The sequence below is a fragment of the Musa acuminata genome, chromosome BXJ2-8, assembly GCF_036884655.1.
Source record: "Musa acuminata AAA Group cultivar baxijiao chromosome BXJ2-8, Cavendish_Baxijiao_AAA, whole genome shotgun sequence".
NCBI lineage: Eukaryota > Viridiplantae > Streptophyta > Magnoliopsida > Zingiberales > Musaceae > Musa > Musa acuminata.
This window is the reverse complement of record NC_088345.1, coordinates 50,432,823-50,451,733: the sequence shown is the minus strand read 5'-3', so window position 1 is coordinate 50,451,733 and position 18,911 is coordinate 50,432,823. Positions and strand designations below refer to the sequence as shown.

At 37.5% G+C, this 18,911-nt stretch overlaps 2 protein-coding genes across 4 annotated transcripts; both read left to right on the top strand.

The window, feature by feature from the left end:
* The first annotated feature begins 2,880 nt into the window (after positions 1 to 2,880).
* LOC103996014 (chloroplast sensor kinase, chloroplastic) lies at positions 2,881 to 17,198 on the top strand. 3 transcript variants are annotated; one of them, XM_065122663.1, is made up of 13 exons: positions 2,881 to 3,799; positions 4,955 to 5,551; positions 5,702 to 5,881; positions 6,592 to 7,083; positions 7,629 to 7,729; positions 11,412 to 11,582; positions 11,671 to 11,988; positions 12,830 to 12,895; positions 12,965 to 13,033; positions 13,115 to 13,207; positions 13,699 to 13,925; positions 15,633 to 15,906; positions 16,748 to 17,198. In XM_065122663.1, the coding sequence occupies exons 5-13, from the start codon at positions 7,643 to 7,645 to the stop codon at positions 16,994 to 16,996; spliced, it is 1,554 nt and encodes a 517-aa protein (XP_064978735.1). In that variant the 5' UTR covers positions 2,881 to 3,799; positions 4,955 to 5,551; positions 5,702 to 5,881; positions 6,592 to 7,083; positions 7,629 to 7,642; the 3' UTR covers positions 16,997 to 17,198. The 3 variants fall into 3 exon arrangements, with proteins under 3 accessions (XP_064978735.1, XP_064978736.1, XP_064978734.1); XM_065122662.1 differs by lacking the exons at positions 2,881 to 3,799; positions 4,955 to 5,551; positions 5,702 to 5,881; positions 6,592 to 7,083; positions 7,629 to 7,729 and adding an exon at positions 8,289 to 8,795; XM_065122664.1 differs by lacking the exons at positions 2,881 to 3,799; positions 4,955 to 5,551; positions 5,702 to 5,881; ... (1 more) ...; positions 7,629 to 7,729; positions 16,748 to 17,198 and adding an exon at positions 8,287 to 8,795 and having other exon boundaries at positions 15,629 to 15,800.
* On the top strand, positions 3,605 to 7,149 carry LOC135620437 (quinolinate synthase, chloroplastic-like). Its single transcript, XM_065123362.1, has 6 exons — positions 3,605 to 3,799; positions 4,847 to 4,902; positions 5,389 to 5,551; positions 6,592 to 6,786; positions 6,868 to 7,083; positions 7,138 to 7,149. The coding sequence occupies exons 1-6, from the start codon at positions 3,605 to 3,607 to the stop codon at positions 7,147 to 7,149; spliced, it is 837 nt and encodes a 278-aa protein (XP_064979434.1).
* Positions 17,199 to 18,911: the final 1,713 nt, after the last annotated feature.

Genomic DNA, 18,911 nt, shown 5'->3' with positions numbered 1-18,911 from the left:
TTCTTCATAAAAGCCTCAATGGGCAATCACCAATAATGAACACCAACCAAGTCCAAGCACTTCTTGAACTTGTAAATCGGAAGAGGCTTCGTAAGCAGATCAACTGGATTGTCTTTCGTATGAATTTTCTGAACAAGGACCTTTCTCTCAGCAATGATATCCCATTTACATCCAACAATTTTTTTATCCGAAGGCGGCTTCACAAGATCCCAAGTTCTATTCCGATGGAGAGATTCAATTTCTTCATTCATTGCAATCAACCACTTAGCGGAATTATCACAAGAAACTGCATCTGAGTAGGAAGTAGGCTCACCAACTTCACTTGTTTCTTCTGCAACAGACAAAGCATATGCAACCAAATTTACATATCTTTGTGGTGGTCGAATATCTCTCCGTGGTCTATTCTTGGCTATGGAATATTGCTCTTCCTCTGGATTATCTGCGTCAGTAGACTCGGGATCATCTACTGGCATTCTTTGAGTATAAGAGTTCGGCTTAAAAGAATCTGAACTACCAATCTCAAGCTCCACCTGCTTCTGTGCACTATCATTTGTACAACTAGTAGAATCCTCTTTGGAAGATAACATAAACAATTCATCAAAAGTAACATCTCTACTGATTATAAATTTTGGAGATTTGGGATCAGAATACCATAATCCCCAGAAGCATACCCAAGGAAAATGCATTTTTTAGCTCGAGGCTCTAATTTTCCTTCATTTATATGCATGTATGCTGGACACCCAAAAATTTTTAAATCAGAATAATCAACAGGAGTACCTGACCAAACTTCCTCCGGAGTTTTAAAGTTAAGTGCTGCAGAAGGAGCGCGGTTGACAACGTAACAGGCCATATTAATTGCTTCTGTCCAAAAGTTCTTTGTTAACCCTGCATTTGAGATCATACACCTTGCTTTCTCCAAGAGTGTTCTGTTCATACGTTCAGCCACACCATTTTGTTGAGGCGTCATCCTGACAGTGCGATGCCGAACGATTCCTTCATTTTTGCATAATTCATTAAAGTCACCTTCACAAAATTCCATGCTATTATCTGTTCGAAGCCGCTTAATCTGTTTACCTGTTTGCTTCTCAATCAAAACCTTCCATTGTTTAAAGGTTAGAAAAATATCATTTTTATGCTTCAGAAAATAAACCTAAACTTTCCTGGAATAATCGTCAATGAAAGTCAACATATACCTAGCACCACCCTTAGACTGAACATGAGCTGGACCCCAAAGGTCTGAATGCATATAGTCAAGAGTACCTTTTGTTTTGTGAACTGCCGGAGAATTGAAACTGACTCTTTTCTGCTTTTCAAAAATGCAATGTTCACAAAAATCCAGTGGCCTAGTACTCTGTCCGCAAAGTAGACCCCTTTTGCTCAATATGTTCAAACATTTTTCGCTCATATGACCCAAACGCATATGCCATAATTTGGTGATGTCAGAATTAGACAATGATGATGACGAGACTGCAACCGAACCTGTGACAGTAGTTCCCTACAGAATATACAAGCTACCAGACCTACAAGCTTTCATAACAACAAGAGCACTTCTAGAAACTTTCATAACTCTACCTTCAGCTATGTATTTACACCCAAGAGCCTCTAGGGTGCATAAAGAGATGAGATTCTTTTTTAAATCAGGAACATGTCTAACATTAGTGAGCGTCCTCACAATACCATCATGCATTTTAATTCGGATTGTTCCTCTACCAACAACATCACATGCGGCATTATTGCCCATCAAAACAATTCCACCATTACAAGATTCATATGTGGAAAACAAATCCCTATTGGGACACATGTGATAAGAACAACCCGAATCTAAAATCCATTCATTTTTAGACCTTGTCCTGTCATCAATAGCAAAGAAAATATTTCCAACATTCTCATCAGTTGCTACACTAACTTCAGCGGATTCAATAGTTTTCTCAATAAAATTTTCCTTTTGCTTTAATTTATTTTTCAATTTAAAGCAATCAGATTTAAAGTGCCCCCATTTTATGACAATATCTGCATTCCAAATTTCTATGTTTGGATTTAGATCTAGATTTAGATCTACTACTATCAAATTCTCTTTTTTCTATTCTACCACTGACAACCAGACCCTCAGCCTGATTCTCTCTACTTTCCCCAGTGATATTCCTGCCTATCTGCTCCTTAGATTTCAATGCGGATTTAATTTCTTGATACGAAACTATTTCTTTTCCATAAATCAAAGTATCACGAAAATGCTTAAAAGATTGGGGAAGAGAACACAAGAGTAACAGGGCCTTATCCTCATCATCAATTTTTGCATCTATATTCTCCAAATCCATAACCAAAAAATCAAACTTATCAAGATGTGAGAGTATAGATGTACCTTCAGTCATCCGAAGCATATATAAACTCTGCTTTAAGTAGAGACGATTATCCACTGTCCTCTTCATGTACAAGGCTTTAAGCTTGTCCCACATGCTCTTAGCCATAGTCTCCGTAGCTACCTCCCGTAAAACCTCGTCAGAGAGATTTAGAATGATGCTTGATCGGGCCTTCTTATCCGTACCCGCAAGCTCTTCTTTTGACATATCATCTGGAATGCTCTCGGCTCCCTATAGTACCAAATCAACTTCGTCTTGAACTAGAATGACCTCTATCTTGAGTTGCCACAAGCCGAAGTTGACATTTCTGTCGAATTTCTCGACAACAATCTTTGTTATTATCATCGTTGCCAAAAGATCCCGAAACCAGGCTCTGATACCAGTTTGTTAGAGCTAGCCTCGGGATATTTACCAAAGGGTAATTTTGGCAACCCAACAAAGATAATAAAGCGTAAGAGGAGCAAATCACTACTATAAAAGAGACTATTACAAATGCCTTAGGAAGATGTTCCTAGGTCATAAAACACCCGAAAATATTAAACAAGAAAAACCCAAACTATAAGCCCAAACTATTTAACTGAGTGTGGACTTAAACCCAAAGTAAACACTTAGGTTTTTCTTGTGGTGCCACTTGTGGTGTTTCTGACTTCAAAGCCCAGACCCTTATTTATAGGTTAAATAGGAGATACCAAACTTGATTTCCCCGACGTGGGACTATGAGACTTGCAAAACTAACAAATTGCATGTTCTTGATCTTTGATTGTATTTGTTTGATTGTCACTGTTTTCACTCGTCTAGACACCTGCAGTGCTGTTGTTGCACTTTATTCTACCGTAGCCAGAACTACTGTGGTCTTGAACTCTATTTGCTATGTCCACAATTATCAATCCATCAATTGCAGACGTAGTACCTAATATTAGTTTAGTGCACAAACTCTCTGCCAGACAGAGGACTTTGTGTTTGTATATGCATACCTTGTGCCGAACCATGCTGACAAATTGTCGATGTGCCACAGTAGTGAAGATGAATATTTCATTATAAACAGATGTATGTATACTTCATCTTATGTTGGTGTCGTGCAGAAAGAAGAATTCATTGCATTACTCTTCTGTTCGGCATGAACGGAAGTTTTGACAAGTTCTCATCATCCCATTACAGTGTAATTGCAGGCAATGTTTTTATCTTCTGATGAGTCAAAAATTAAAGAACTGGTGCGAGTGTCCTACGATAAAAGAAAATCTTTTTACATGGATCCAGAGGTCCAAGGCATATTGACTGCTGCACAGAAGTTGTGGCCTCACATCCATATATCTGATTCCTCGGTAATGGCAGATAGGGCTGTTAAAATGGCAGAAGCTGGATGCAAATATATTGCAGTACTTGGTGTGGACTTCATGTCTGAAAATGTTGGTGCAATACTTGATCAGGCTGATTTTAAGAAGGTATGTGGTTTTCATTTGTTTTTATCAATGAACATTTTACGTACTCATTCTTCTTGTTCTGTGTTCCCTTAAGATATTTACAAAAGTACAAGTTACAAGTTCATAGTTTTTCATTAACAGTATATAAACACAATCAACTGCTGGAACTAAGGTTTTGCTCCAAAGAACCCATCATTATAGTCAGATTATTTGCTTTAAGGTTTTGAACATTGATAGTGGTTGATTAGGTCTTCACAACTGAAGGTTATAATTATTTCTATTGACTTGGAAAACTTTCAAAACTTATATGATGTTGCAAACACTCACCAAGTATGAATCAAGGTTCTACATTTCGGGTACCAGATCCATACTGACTTGTAACTGGACCGGATCCATGTACTGTCACAAGGTACCATAACACACTGCCGCAAGAGTACCACATGTGGACAGACTGCCCAAAATTGGACAGTTCATTTACCAGTCAATGGGTGGATTGATTTGTCAATTCCTGATAAGAGAAATACAAATTTGGTTTAGAACCTAGGGTGTAATCAAACCTATAATGAACTTAGATGGTCTGTGACAAGACCTATTTGGTGTCATGCCATCATTCCTTGGAGCCTATTACTTAATTGTTGTCAGACAACTTGGAGATTGTCTCTTCAGAGCAGATATCTTCTTTGTTTCTTTATTGGATTGTTGTTTGGTCATGATCCAGCAGATGCGTTTGTATTTACTATTTTGCCCAAGAGTTGCCTATGGACAAGAACTTTACCAGTTCTTGCATGGATCATAACTAGCCTGTCAGTCAGATAAAAGAGTTTCTGCACACCTTTGGCACTGCAAGATACCTATAGCAGCACCCAGTCAGACAGCTACAATATGCACTTGGTAGTTTGGCATGCCTCAGTACGACAGTTCAGGATTTTATCTTGTCACTGGGATACTAAATAGTTGTTTGTTGGCAGGCTCAGATGTATGGCTTCTTGATTTTAAAAGAACTATACTCATATGTTCTAAAGGCTCTAATGTTCTCTTTATAAAAACTATGTTTTGGTTTTATTCTAGCACAGTGGAATATATCTTCAGGTCTCTGAACTTTTCAAATTTTGTCTTGCTATGATGTTTGTCAATTATTATATACATTTAACACAATTCTTCATTTTATTTTCGCAGAGATGTCTCCATCATCATCTTATACTGCTCTGTGAATCTCCTACAACGGCGCAGTTCAGATGTTGCAACATGCATACATTTAAGTTTACATGACAATCACATATTGAGTCTCATCAGCCTCTTGTACTCTGCCTACATTCATGAAAAGGAAAATCAAATGCATTCTTTTTATAATTATTTTCATTGTGAATGTTAGACTGTTAAACTTTTTTGAGTTTAGATTTTATCCTAACTCGTTTTGAGATAATAATTAACAACGATCATGTTTGTTCTTTGTTTTTAGAAACAAGCATGAATGCATCTTGAAGTACATTTAACTGGTTTATCTTGCACAGTGGTATCGTTTGGAAGACTCTTAACCACAGTAGGTTTCATGCAGGTTGGTGTGTACAGAATGTCCAATGAACTAATTGGTTGCTCCTTGGTGGATGCAGCAGGGAGTTTGACATATATGCAGTTTTGGAGGCAGCTTCAAATTCACCTCCTTCATTGCATGTGATCTACATAAATACTTCCTTGGAGACTAAGGCCTATGGACATGAACTGGTGCCTACAATCACTTGTACTTCATCTAATGTTGTGCAGACAGTTTTTCAGGTTGGTAATGCTCGTAAACTCTTTGCTCCCTTTTAGATTTTGCATTTCATATCTGGTAGTTGCATATTTTAGTGAAGTACATTGCATCAATTTGGATTACTAATCTCATATATTTGTAATTTGATTTTTCTCTAATAAAATATTTGCTAGGCATTTGCTCAAGTACAGGATTTAAATGTTTGGTATGGTCCTGATTCTTACATGGGTGCAAATATTGTGGAGTTAGTTTCACCAAATGGCTGACATGACAGATGAAGAAATATCAGAATACATCCAGAGCATAACAGGAACTCCATAAGATCATTACTGAAGAGGCTGCACTACTACCAGGTTTGTCGACCGTTGCACTGTTCTTCCTTTCTTTAATCAGCATTTATTACACAGAAATGCTACTTTGATTTTTGGCTGTCATTCGCAATATTATTAGTTATAAGGTTTTATACATGTTCAGTTGGTTATAGAAATTATTTTGACCAACTTCTTATTGTAGCTTAATGTAATTATGTACTACTGAACACTTCTGGTATTGCTTGGTTATATCACAGAAAGAAAGCTAATAACACAGACATGTCTGAGGTGCTTTTTGATGCATTATCCTGAAGAAATTTTTAGAAATTTTACTTGAGTGTTTCAAATTATTGATTAGACATGCTAGAATGTGCCTTAAATTGCTTATGGGAAAGGAGACATGCAGTCGTGCTACAAATGAATTCTTTTTGTCAATTTAATGCACTGTATTTCTCATGGAGTTGAAGTTGTATCCACATTAGATTCTGAGTTATTATAATGAACGTGGGTTGACATGGGGCAGGGACAATTCACAGTGTAGGGATTTTAAAAGGCTTCAAATCTAACAATATAGTAGACAGACCATGGTTTATATGGAAATTGAGTAGTTCTTTAGTTATTACTGACACTCGTGTTTAAATAAAAGTTATTGCAAATGCTTTCTCTAATAAAAATTAACAATATCTGGTAATTCCAGTGTGTTTGTCTGTTGCCTTTGCTGATCATGATACTCGTACAACTTTAAAATACAGGATGGTAACTGCATTGTGCATGATATGTTTGGTCATGAAGTAGTGGAGAGAATAAAAGAGCTGTACTGTGATGCATTCTTAACAGCTCATTTTGAAGTTCCTGGTGAAATGTTTTCTTTGGCGATGGAAGCAAAAAGGAGAGGAATGGGAGTTGTAGGTTCCACCCAAAACATTTTGGATTTCATTAAAAACCAGGTACAGAAAGCTTTGGACAGGGACACCGATGATCACCTACAGTTTGTGTTAGGAACCGAATCTGGAATGTTGACTCCATAGTTGCCGCAGTTCGTGGATTACTGGGTTCAAGGGAATCAAGATGTAAAACAATCTCCAGTCTTATCGGATTCAGTATCAAGGACATCAATGAATGGGTCTCGTGGTCTAAATTCTGCTATACCAAGTGATATCAAAGAACTTGCTGTTGTTCCCGGTGTCGCAAACGGTGAAGGGTGCTCTATTCATGGAGGTTGTACTTCCTGTCCGTATATGAAGGTTAGTACCTATTTCTATGTATCTAATAATTGATGATTCTACAATAATCTTTAGACCTCGGTGTGAAATCTTAGATATGTTTGTCGAAATATAAAAATGATCCGACTGAGGCATCTACTAATTGAAATCCTGCATTGTCATGAAAATGTATAGACTGCTCCGACCTGCTCCAAAATCTTTATGTTGAGTGCAGATAAACTCACTAAAATCGTCGTTGAGAGTTTGACAGCAACTTCCCAACAAAAACGGCACTCTTCGTGCCTATGAAGCTAACAGGTTTAATACAGTAACACTTGGTGGAAAACCGGTTGTAGATATTGGATGTGAGCCAATTCTACACGAGGCACTTTCAGATTAGTTATTGGTTATATATGTGCATCTTTTCATACTCTATCTCATTCCAACTTTTGATTTAGAGGTTTGTCCAGAATTTGTCGATGTTACCTTGTCTTCCTGTTTTGGCTTTTGCCGATGTATCATTACTCTTCAACTTGATGGTAGTCAACTGGAGATAATTTCTCTCTCTCTTTTTTTTTTTCATCCAGGCAACAAGAAGGTTATGCAATCCATCATATCCTCCATAGACGAATACCAACAAGTTTTAACAAGGTTATGTAATCCATCCACAATTCACTGCTTAGTGCAGGTGTGCTCGATATGTTTGACTCGGTTATGCCAATTTGATAGTAATTATTTATATACTTGGGTGATTTGTTGTTGGGTCATGATGGTGCATCTCTTTCACACTTTAGTCATTGCTTATATTGGGTATTGTTCATTCAAAAATGAAATAATGGCTTTAATTATTCGTCAAAGCTAGAAATAAAATTTAGAATTTGAACTCCGAGATGTTTCAATACAGATTAATATTTAGTATGATAGATTATATTTCATGTAAACCAATTTTTTTTTGTTTTCCAAATTTAGTCCATTTTTAGATGGAAGATATGACGAGGTTTATAAGACCCCAAAAAAAAAAATAGAAAAAGAAAAAGAAAGAGGTTGTGGATATAATCCCGTCTTCGTCAATTGCACTTTGGGTGTAAGTTGCGCTGCTACTTCGCCCGTCTTTGTTCTCCTCATTGTTTGCCCCGACCGGCCAAAGCCACGTGGGATGAGAAAGTCTCTTGGCTAAGAAAGTGGGTACTTTCGTGACTCGCTAAAAATTTATGGCAGCTTCGTGACGAGGATAAGAACGCAGAGCATCTCCAAGAAACGGTTGCTTCCTCTTCCCAACCCCCGTTCTCCCACCCCCACCATCCTCTACATCGAACACCGCCGCGCAGCCGGCGATGTTGCCCTCCGCCATCGCTGCGGCGAACTCGCTCTTCTACTGCATCGATCCCCGCTTCCCTACACGTCTTCATCTCATTCATACTAATCCCGTTCTTCTGGGACTACACAACCCCTCGCCTTTTCGGCCCAAATCGACCACAAGCCGATACGCTTCTCCGATCTTCAGAATCCACTCTTCTCTCCATCCCGTGGCCCTCACAGACTCGAACGACGCCGCGGAGTTGGTCCCCTCCTCCGCCGCGGCGGTGGCCGCCGCCATCCAGCGGGCCTCGCCGTCGTCGCCGGTGGTGTTCACGCAGCGGGTGGAGAAACAGGGGAAGGAAGGGCTTGTCCTGCCGAGCCCTGACTTCCAACGCCTCTGCCTCGAGCAACTCGATTTGTTTCGCATGGTTGTGGATCCGGACGCCGTCTTGTCGGTCAGTCTGGTTCTCTTCCGTGAATTGTCTCATGTGGTCGTGTTAAGGGATCCCAGTTTGCTTACCAACTGATGCCATCGCTTACTGTGGTCTATTCGACAAGCAGGAACATGATAATCTCTGAGTTGTTGCTAATTAGACCCGCTCATAGATGAGATTTTAATAGAAGTTACATACGTTGAGTAATTGTAGTTTAGTTGTTTGCTGTAATGTTCTTGTGACTGTCGAATACGAGGTAACGACTCAGAGCGTGATGACATGAGAAACAAAATGGCATCAGTTGGTGTAACAACCAAATTAGTATAAGACGGAAAACTTCATGAATTTCTGAAGCACACAGAGGTTTCTGGAAGTATTAGTACTTAACCACATCTTTTTTTGAAACAAAGCTTAATAAGGATGAGTTTCTCCTTGAATCCTTTGATTCTTTGAGACCAGTCAAAAATATAAGCATCTTTGCCTGTAAGCATCTTTGCCTGTAAATGAGGTTAGCATAATATTTAAGCCTGCAAGTATTTGATGGCTTAACATACACTGAGGACTTTTTTGCTTTTTGTGGATTGGCCTTGGAACTCTTGGGTCTCCCTAATATACGAGACCCACTTATATTGATTAAGATGTACTGGTGACGGCTGTAGGTACCAGCCAATTATATCTAACTCTGCTAGTGACCATCTTGTTTGTATTAGATCCTGAGTAGAGGCAAATGATACTTAGGTCATCATAACTACATGAAAACCTAGAGTTAGAAGTCCACAGCAGAGAATCCTCAATTTACATTCTAATTGCTTCCTTCCTATTAAGCCAGTGGTTTTTTTCAAGAAGTTGTGAGTAAAATTATCTAAAATATAATGCTTATTTTCCTTTGTTGTTGAAGATGGAGGTACTTTTCAGACATCAATATATTTCAGAAGCACGAATTATTTCTACATTCTATTTAATGAACATTCTGTTGATACTTTGCCTTAGACAATAACAGGGACTAAAAGTTTAGAAATTATAGATTTATTTGTAAAATTAGAAACATTAACCAAAGAAATATCTTTAAAGATAGCAAATTAGGTAAGAGTGTAGATACGATTGTTACCCTATTAGGATGTGGAAGAGTTTAGGAGATCAAAAGGTATATTGTTGAACTACAAGTTTAGAAATTATAGATTTATATGTATAATTAGAAACATTAACTGAAGAAAATTTTAAAGTTAGCAAATTAGGTAAGAACATAAATATGATGATATCCCTATTAGGATGTGGAATAATTTAGGAGATCAAAAGGTATATTGTTGACTAATTTTTTTAACAAAAAATTGAGGATAAAAAGGGTGTATAATGTATCGAGAAAGAGCTTTTTATTACTAATTTACATGAACAGGAGAGATTTTAAACTACTCTAACCATAGAGAGATCAAACTATTGTGTCATATCATGGAACTCTTAAAAAGGGTGATTCAATAAAAATAAGATGTGAAATGGCTATTTTTAGAATTAATTTGATTTTATGCCTGGAAGATCAATCTTGAATGCTATTTGTTTATTGTGACAACTAAAACTATATAGAGAGAAGAAAGATTTTTACATGGTTTTCATTGACTCAAAAACAAAGTATGATCGACTTTCTAGAGATTTGTGATGACACATTTTAGAAAAGAGAGGATTAAACAATAATTATTTTGATTTGATAAAATATATGTACGTCACTACGATTGTTTATAAAGTAGATCAGTAGCAAGAAGTGTTGATGAAGACATTGTTCATTGAGTAAAGGTGGGGTGATTAAAGTGGAAGAGGGACCTTGGCATTTTAGAACTATATCAAGATGGTTGAGTTCTCTTAATTTAACTAGAGATATTGCATTGCTTAGAGCTCAATGACAGGAAAAGATACATTGTCCCACTCCAAGTAGTTGGAACATGGCAGCTTGTTGTTGTTGTAGTTGTTGTTATATTAGAAACCCTATTTTATTCCCCAATGTAATGTCTCTTATTTTCTATCAGAGGCCTTAAAAAATTGTTAGCTTATGCATAAAATATCACCATGTTTATGTTTCTTTATGCCAACTGTCTAAGGTAGTGCTTACGTTCATTCCATACTCATTTCCTGCTATTGTTATTATTCTTTTAATCTATGCTACGTATAATTGTTATGAACTCACATGATAGGTCATTAGTCGTCCACCATGATGTTTTCCTCCATGATTAGTTCCCTGAGCTATGGTCCTCTTTGACAAATAGAGCCTTAGTTTTATCTATAGTTGATTCTAGACTAAAAATTTAGGCTGTTGTGCAAGCTTCTTCATTGGATTGTCTACCTTTGACATGCTTCCGTATTGAGCAATCTATCTTGTTAGATTATCTTTTTGAAACATACTCATAATTGCTTCATGCATTCTGTTCAAATAACAATATTTAAGTTGTATAAAGCCCTTTCTTTGGTTTCTATGCCCTCTTTCACTCTGCCTGCAAATTCTTGCATTCAATCTCCATGAGAAATTCTTGTTATAGTTTTTAGTTCGCACTTCTTTGTCCAAAGGACACCCTGGTAACAGCTCGCTTTGTTGGTTATGTGGTCTTCATGATATTTTCCTTCATGTTAACGTGCCCTTAAATATCTGTGCAGGTGTATGTCAGGCCAGCTGGCAGTTACATAATGGACCAGTTAGAATTACGGCGAGTTGTTTTTTATCCAGAAACTGATGTTTCTGAAAGTGCAGACTGTGTGATATTAGTTGGTAATTTTTCTATACCATCAGGTTTACGTGCAGCTGAAGCTGCTCTCTCGAAACAGAAAGTATGTCACCTGACCTTATTTCTGGTATATATTATGACAATTGGTTCATTTATAATCTGCTAATAGATTCATAGTAATTGAGTTGTAGGTGGAAGTGATATCTGGGACTGGAGCTCTTGTTCTGCCAATGGTTAAGCATCCATTTGTTGTAGGATTTCTAGTTGCAGAACTACCAAAGAAGGATTTGGATTCATGTGAGAATGTGGATAGTGGTGAACTGTGTGTGCCCTTTTGCTCACCTAAAGATGATTCTTTAGGTGGAGCACCGTATTCTAGTAAGAAACCCTGGGAAATTGAGGCTTTCAGTGAAGATTTGATGAAAGCTTATGGCCAATTCACAACTGAACAAAGATCAAGAGCTATTGTGATTTCTCAATCTTTGGCCACAGCATATGTCATGGATCAGGTAGCTTCTGATCTTATGCTTTTCCTTTATGCATGGAGTTTAGGTTGACAATAACAGCAACAACCATGATTTCCGAACAATTTGGGAACCATTACATGGATCCTTTCCTGCCACCGAGTTCTATTCAGAAAATTTTACAAGGAAACTAAGAGTCACCAGCCTCTCACCTTTGGGCTTTTTTTCTCTTGAATCCAGATGAGAGACATGAGCCTCTCATTTTACAAGTGAGATATTTCAGATATTGTTGTCCTCTCTCCATTCAGTTGGATCTTATTAAGAATCCTTTGACTTGTCTCTTGCTACCTTTGTCATCCATCATTTATCACCATTCTACACCACACCTAGCTTTAGGCTTTATTCCTCACATTTCCATCTGATATTCAATTTTGTTGCTCTTTTGGCATATGGCTACACTTGAGAATTGGTAGATTTGATTCTTTTTCCTCTTTTTCTGATACCACTAAAGCTGTAGTGGAACCTTTCTATGTTTGCTTATGCTTCGGACTTTGGATCTTGAAGATGGCTGGTTTTAGTGAAATTATTTGCTTATTCTATCAATGTATTAGACCTTTCAAATTGAGCATCATCTTCCTACATATCATAATCATTCAGTAGTAGACCAACCCTAGTGGCAAAAGCAGTTCAGCCAGAACAGCTCTTGGCAGCGTACTCATTGAGCAATAAAGTCAGTTTGTAGTAATTCAATTAATTATATTTTTTCGTATCTTGCATATAATAAGTGAATAATGTGTTCCTTTTCTAAGAGTCTGATTCTTGCTTCATTCATTAGTCTTTCTTTATTTACTTATATATCTGTTTTTGATTCTTTTGACACCTCCAGAAAGCAATGCTTCTTCAACAGTCTTCTTGGCAAAATAGTGTCAGAATGAATCATCTGATTGAACAAGTAAGTATTTCCAGATTGTGTAGTAGGTGCATTGCTTTGCTCCTTGTTTAATATAATTAATTGTGACAGATACGTGCACCTCTTTCTAGCATTAGAGCTCTGACAAAAATGTTATCTGTTCATGTCAAGAGAAGTGAGGTTTGTCTTTTGTACTTGAAACTGTTTACATCTGGGAAACCTTTTGCCATCTTGGAATTTGATACTTATATTCCTTGGCAGATTTCATATGATATCATCGAAGACTTACTTATGCAGGGTGATCATATGAAAGATGCCTTACAGCAGCTTCAAGATTCTGCCTATCTCACCAAGGTGTTAATTTCATTACCAAAGCCACAAAATGATTCACCTATGGTGTTATATGAATAGAAATATTTAAAGTGGATAAAAAGCCCACATGTTTGTCATGACAAGTTCGTTTGAGTATAACTAAATAAAAAAATTGGTGCTTTTATTCTGGAATTTCAATGGGCATAAGTTGCTGCCACAAATCCCAACAACATTTTTTCTTTTTTTAATCTACACCTTATTAACAGCACCAATTCTTTGGTTAGGCCTGTGGACCATGGGGATTGTGTTGTCATTGTGTATGACCTGGAACCCCTGATGTCTTTTGCTTTTAGACTTGAGTTCATTTGGCAGAAAGGTCATTTAATAGCTAAGACATTCTTGCATGGCTTTGTTGATATCAGCTTAGATTGCATATGTTGATCATTGGTTGAGAATTTGTGGTGGGCAAGTTTAAGGTACCACTTCTACACAGTAAGAAATGGTTCTAATAGCCTTGTTTGGATTTTTCCCAGGTTAATATAGTACGATACAACGAGGAAACAATAAAGAAGATGCATGATCCTAAGTTCAGCCACCAAGAATTGTCAAGGTCACTGCCATCTGAGAATGATTCAAGCGAGAACAAAACATATAGTATGAAGAAGATGGAACCAGTGCTACCACTAAGCTCTGGAAAAAAAGACCTAGCAATGCCGATGCCACCTCTTTGGCTTGTCCCACTAAAACAAAACATTACCAGGTAATCTATTGCATTAAATTCCGAAAGAGAACTTTTCATTCTCTGACATTTTTTTGTGATCTGTAAAAACAGCCATTCCATTTGTTTAATTTAAGTGACCTGTGATAAAGAAAAAAAGTTAGCCAACCAGAGGAACACTTTAAATATGATTTTTTCCTCACTAAAGAAATTTACATGGAATGTGTACGATTTCTGAGTTCAAGTTCTAAGTTTACCTTTGTCGATCAGGTTAGCCTTTTTGCAAAGTTAATTTACTTATCATGGCAAAGTCTCTTATTATACTTGCTAGTTGCAAAGCATTCTCCCATTATTCAAGTATTCCTCTTTGAGAAAAAATTGTCTTGTTTATATTCTGGCATATTTAGTATCTCAAACTATTAAAAACCTTTTATCAAATAAGTTAAAGAGTAAACATCATACTGTTGGAGTTTAATGATCATGTAAAAAATATAGTAAGATAACATAAATTTTAATTTACAGAAAAAAGTATCTATTAGCAGTTTCTGTAACCATTTCCCAGAAGTTTTGATAAAACAAGATTGCTTATCAGCCATTTATTGTTAACTGGTTATCAACAATGTATAGAGACAAAGCCACAGAGAGAAATGATTATACAACAATTTTGAGAACACAATTTTAGCATAGAACAGACTGGACTGATACTGATCCTTGATATTTTTGAGACATGCTGCTCCTTGAACTTGATATCATAGTTTTCACAGTAGTTTGAGGGAGCTTGAACTGGTTGCTTTTGAGATGAAAACAGTCATAGTAGTATATCTCCATCTATTATCTTTTCCAAACCTTAGAGTGACTTGGAGGGTTACTCCTTGTTGCATTAGCTTGGCACTTCTCCGTCAAAGACACTTTTTGTTGGAAGCAAATCATCGGAAAAAATTCTTCATATGCCCCAAAGGAGTTTATTGTTTGAAATGATGAAAGAGGCAACACAAAGAAGTTTGGAAAGAGAACAGTTTTCATTTCTCCTTCTGTATGTTTGGAGTGCTGGAAATTTGGAAGTTGTTCGTTACCAAACATGTGTTGAAAGGTTTAACAGGTGGAAGAGATGGAAAACTTTACTTTTCATTTCAGAGAGAAAAAAAAAAAGAAAAGTCAGATCATTTTTTAAGAAACCTGTTAAATTTCCATATTTCCTCCCAGCCATAGATGATAAAGAGATTTTTCCAAAGGAACACATGACCTTTTCTGTGCAAACTTGCTTATTCCTAGTAAAAACTGGAGAGCAAGATCTTGCTTTGTATCTAATCACCTGTGATTAGATTGTATCAACCTGTTAAATCTTAATGACTAAAATTGTCAAGAACAGATTTGTTTTGTATTTTAAGTTCATGACACTAAAATTAGTCTTGACAAAATTCTCTTACTACAGCTGAATTAAATGAACAGAAGTTATATGGCCTAATTCCTTGTGAGGAACATACTATGGTTGTGGAGCATTCAGAATCTGTGGTTTTCCTTGTATATCAGTAATGTTTCTTAAGAATCTATTGTTTATGTGGGTGTCCTGTGCATCTATAAAGGACTTTTTGAGACTTCTACTATTTTTCCTTTACAGTTGGAAGACTTATGTTTGTATTCTAAATCGAACTTGCTGGTCTATTTGATGCCATATATTGTGAAGTATGAACTTCACTAGATTGCCTGGAACTCTGGATGACATTTGTCTCTGATGTTTATGTCAGGCAGACCATGTGTTGTTTCTGATATATTGAAAGATCTGGTTGGAGCTGCTCTCCCTCTCGCCGACAATCAACAACGATCACTGGAACTTAATGAACTGTCACAGTTTCTCCAGGTTGGTGTCGAAGAATCTTCTCTGCGACAGGCACTTAGTAATCTGATAGAGGGGGCTTTGTTGCGCACATGCATAGGCGGGAAAGTTCAAATATATGCAACTGGAGCACCTGCTGGTGGTGCCCTGGTCATAATTGATGATGACGGGCCTGACATGCATTACATGGTAAATATCAACTTGCTTATTCAATTCTTCTTCCATTGGAGCACTTTGAATGGTTCCTTTTTGTGCATCAGAGGATTTCATGTACGGATAAACTGTTAGTTCATAAACCAGCAATAGATGTCTGTATGTGACTTCTATGTCTCTGACATAGCAGAGACCAAATCATATGCATTTAGGCATTGATGAATGAGTATAAAGAGTTAATATTCAGTCATGAATGGTATCATGTTGTTGTTTGATAGAATGAGTTTTATTTATTATGTGAAAATATTTTGTTTGGCTGGGTTGCCAGTCACAATACATGGCCTGTGAGATATTTGCTATTGCAATTTGGTCTTCCATAATAAATCATTTTCCAAAAAATAAATATTTTTTATTTATATCAGAGACCAAATTATGCTTTTAGGCATTGATGGATTAGTATAAAGAGTTAATATTCAGTCTTGAATGGTATCATATTTTTGTTTGATAGAATGAGTTTTATTTATTATGTGAAAATATTTTGTTTGGCTGGGTTGCCAGTCACAATACATGGCCTGTGAGATATTTGCTATTGCAATTTGGTCTTCCATAATAAATCATTTTCCAAAAACTATTTCTTGTTTATAGCATGCATTGCTTCTTACTATGCTTGTGTTCCTATCATCCAAAACTTATGGCATGAGAAGGCTTATTCATCTGTAGAGACTATTCGTATTCATGTCTAGTTGCTATCTTATTCAATACAAATGTATGTTTACCCGTCTGATTATAATTGAGTTGATTCTGTTCGCATCTGGCACCTACATATAATCTAAAACTTGATCAGCTCATCATATCCTCACCGCTGCATTTCTTGCAGACTCAAATGCGCTCTCTCACACCATTTGGAGTGGATCTCTTTGCAGATGGCATGGTGGAAGACAACATGACATGGAATTTTGTTGCAGGGCTGACCATTGCTCGTGAGATCCTAGAGAGCTATGGGTGTGTCATCCGTGTCATTTCGCCCCGGGCCTTGGATGCTGCCTTTGGTACCGGGGGGACGCGTATTGAACTGTGGTTCCCTGCTCTGCCGTCTGATTCATCCGATGCAGCCGGAGAGGTGTAGCAAATTCCGGTACCCCATTGTTCATGCCATCTTGGTTTTTCCAAGAGCAAGGGTCGTAGAATTGGTTTCATGAGAACACGTTGGTTAGTGTTGCTGATAACTCACTTTCTTGTATCTTGTTTTTCTACTTGCTCATCATTGATATGAGATGCACGATTACAAACGGTGAATAGACTCGACATAAAAAAAAGGACTTGTTTGAGATAGTGACTCCCCAATTCCTAAACAATGTAGGAGTAAAATTGAATCCACGACACAAGTTAGCCTGGTATTTTACACATATGAATAGGTTTTATCTATAAAGGAAAATGGATAGGTTGTTTTGATGTCAATTAAATTTGCATATTTGAATATTTCAAGTCACGCAGTCATTGAACAATGACAACTTTGTTAGGTCCATTTGTTTAAATAGTTTGTGGAAATTCGCCGATGTTTATTATGATGTCATATTAGCTACCTATCAGGGTCAACATACCAATGTCTCTTTGAGGATTAAAGTACATTCAAATATATTTCTCAACATTAATCTTCATGTTGGATCAATAGTTTATGTCTTAAATTCTCCATTCGACAAACATAAACTCTATTCCCTTTGAGATAGACAAATCCCTCGTAGATCCAAAATCATCGTGTCGTGTCCTCTTTGATTAATTTCCTCATTGTTACTACTTGGGGATCATTGTATAGTCCATCTTTGATCCTTGAAAGGCAATTGGAGTGCAACTGATTTGTTTAGCCTTCGCATTTCAACTGCATGACATTGGTTAGTTTCACTTTTCGACTCAATGTATCAATCATGACATTTGCTCTTTCGGACTTGCACCTCATTATCATATCAAACTCAACTAGAAAGTCTTGTCACTGGGCTTGCTTTAGAGAGAGTTTCTTTTGAATTTGAAAGTAACTCAATACAATGTTGTTTGTTCTTAGTACAAATCATGATCCGAGAAGGTAGTGCCGCCAAACTCATAAATAGTGGACCACTGCTGTCATCTCCTTCTTGTGCACCGTAGTGATTTAAAAAGACGCAAGGGCGAGGCGAGGAGAGGCCCGAGCACCTCACTTCATTTCCAAGCGACGCACTTCAAAGAGGCCTCGCTTGGGCACTCGCCCGAGCCCAGGCATCGGGCGCTTCGGGCGAGTGCCTGGGTTAAACCAGGTGACTGAACCAACGTTTGAGGTCTGGTTCGGTCTCCGGTGCTTTAGTTGGTTCAATCGAACCAACTAAAGCATCGATATCAGTGTGACTTCCCCAACCCATACCCTGCTCGTTGTTCACGCTATTGCCACCGCTGCCGCTCCTGTTGTCGTTGTTACCGTTGCCATTATCTCCGCTCGTCGCTTCCGCTCTCGCTCCCGTCGTTGCTGTCGTTGCTTGCTGCTACCATTGCCACTATCTCCGCTCGTCGCTCTCGCTCCCGTTGCTCGCTGCTGCCTGTGTCATTGTCACCGCTTGACGCTTCCACTGTTGCTGTTGCTGCTCGCTGTTGCCACTCCTGCTCTTCTCAATCAACACCCTCAGTCTTCCGACTCTTCCCTTACACTCTTCTCCTCTTTCGATAATATACTGTTAACTATATACTAATAATAGTATTTATATTTATTAGATTAATTTAATAGTATATTTTTATTTAAAAATTTAAATAATTATATTTATTAATTATATTATATATTTTTATATTTTAGCGTCTCACTTCGCTCAGGCGAGCGCCTAGCGCCTCGGGCATTTTTGGACTGTAGCGCCTTTTGGCGCCTAGCGCTTTTTAAATCACTGGTGCACCGTATACCATCATTCGGTTTCGTTGAGCTAGCAGCTCTCATAGGCAATCAGGTGACCCTCCTACATAAGTACTCCATCAGTAACAGAGTCTGAAGCATCCGTAGGGACTTCGAAAGGCTTCTCAGAGTTTGATAA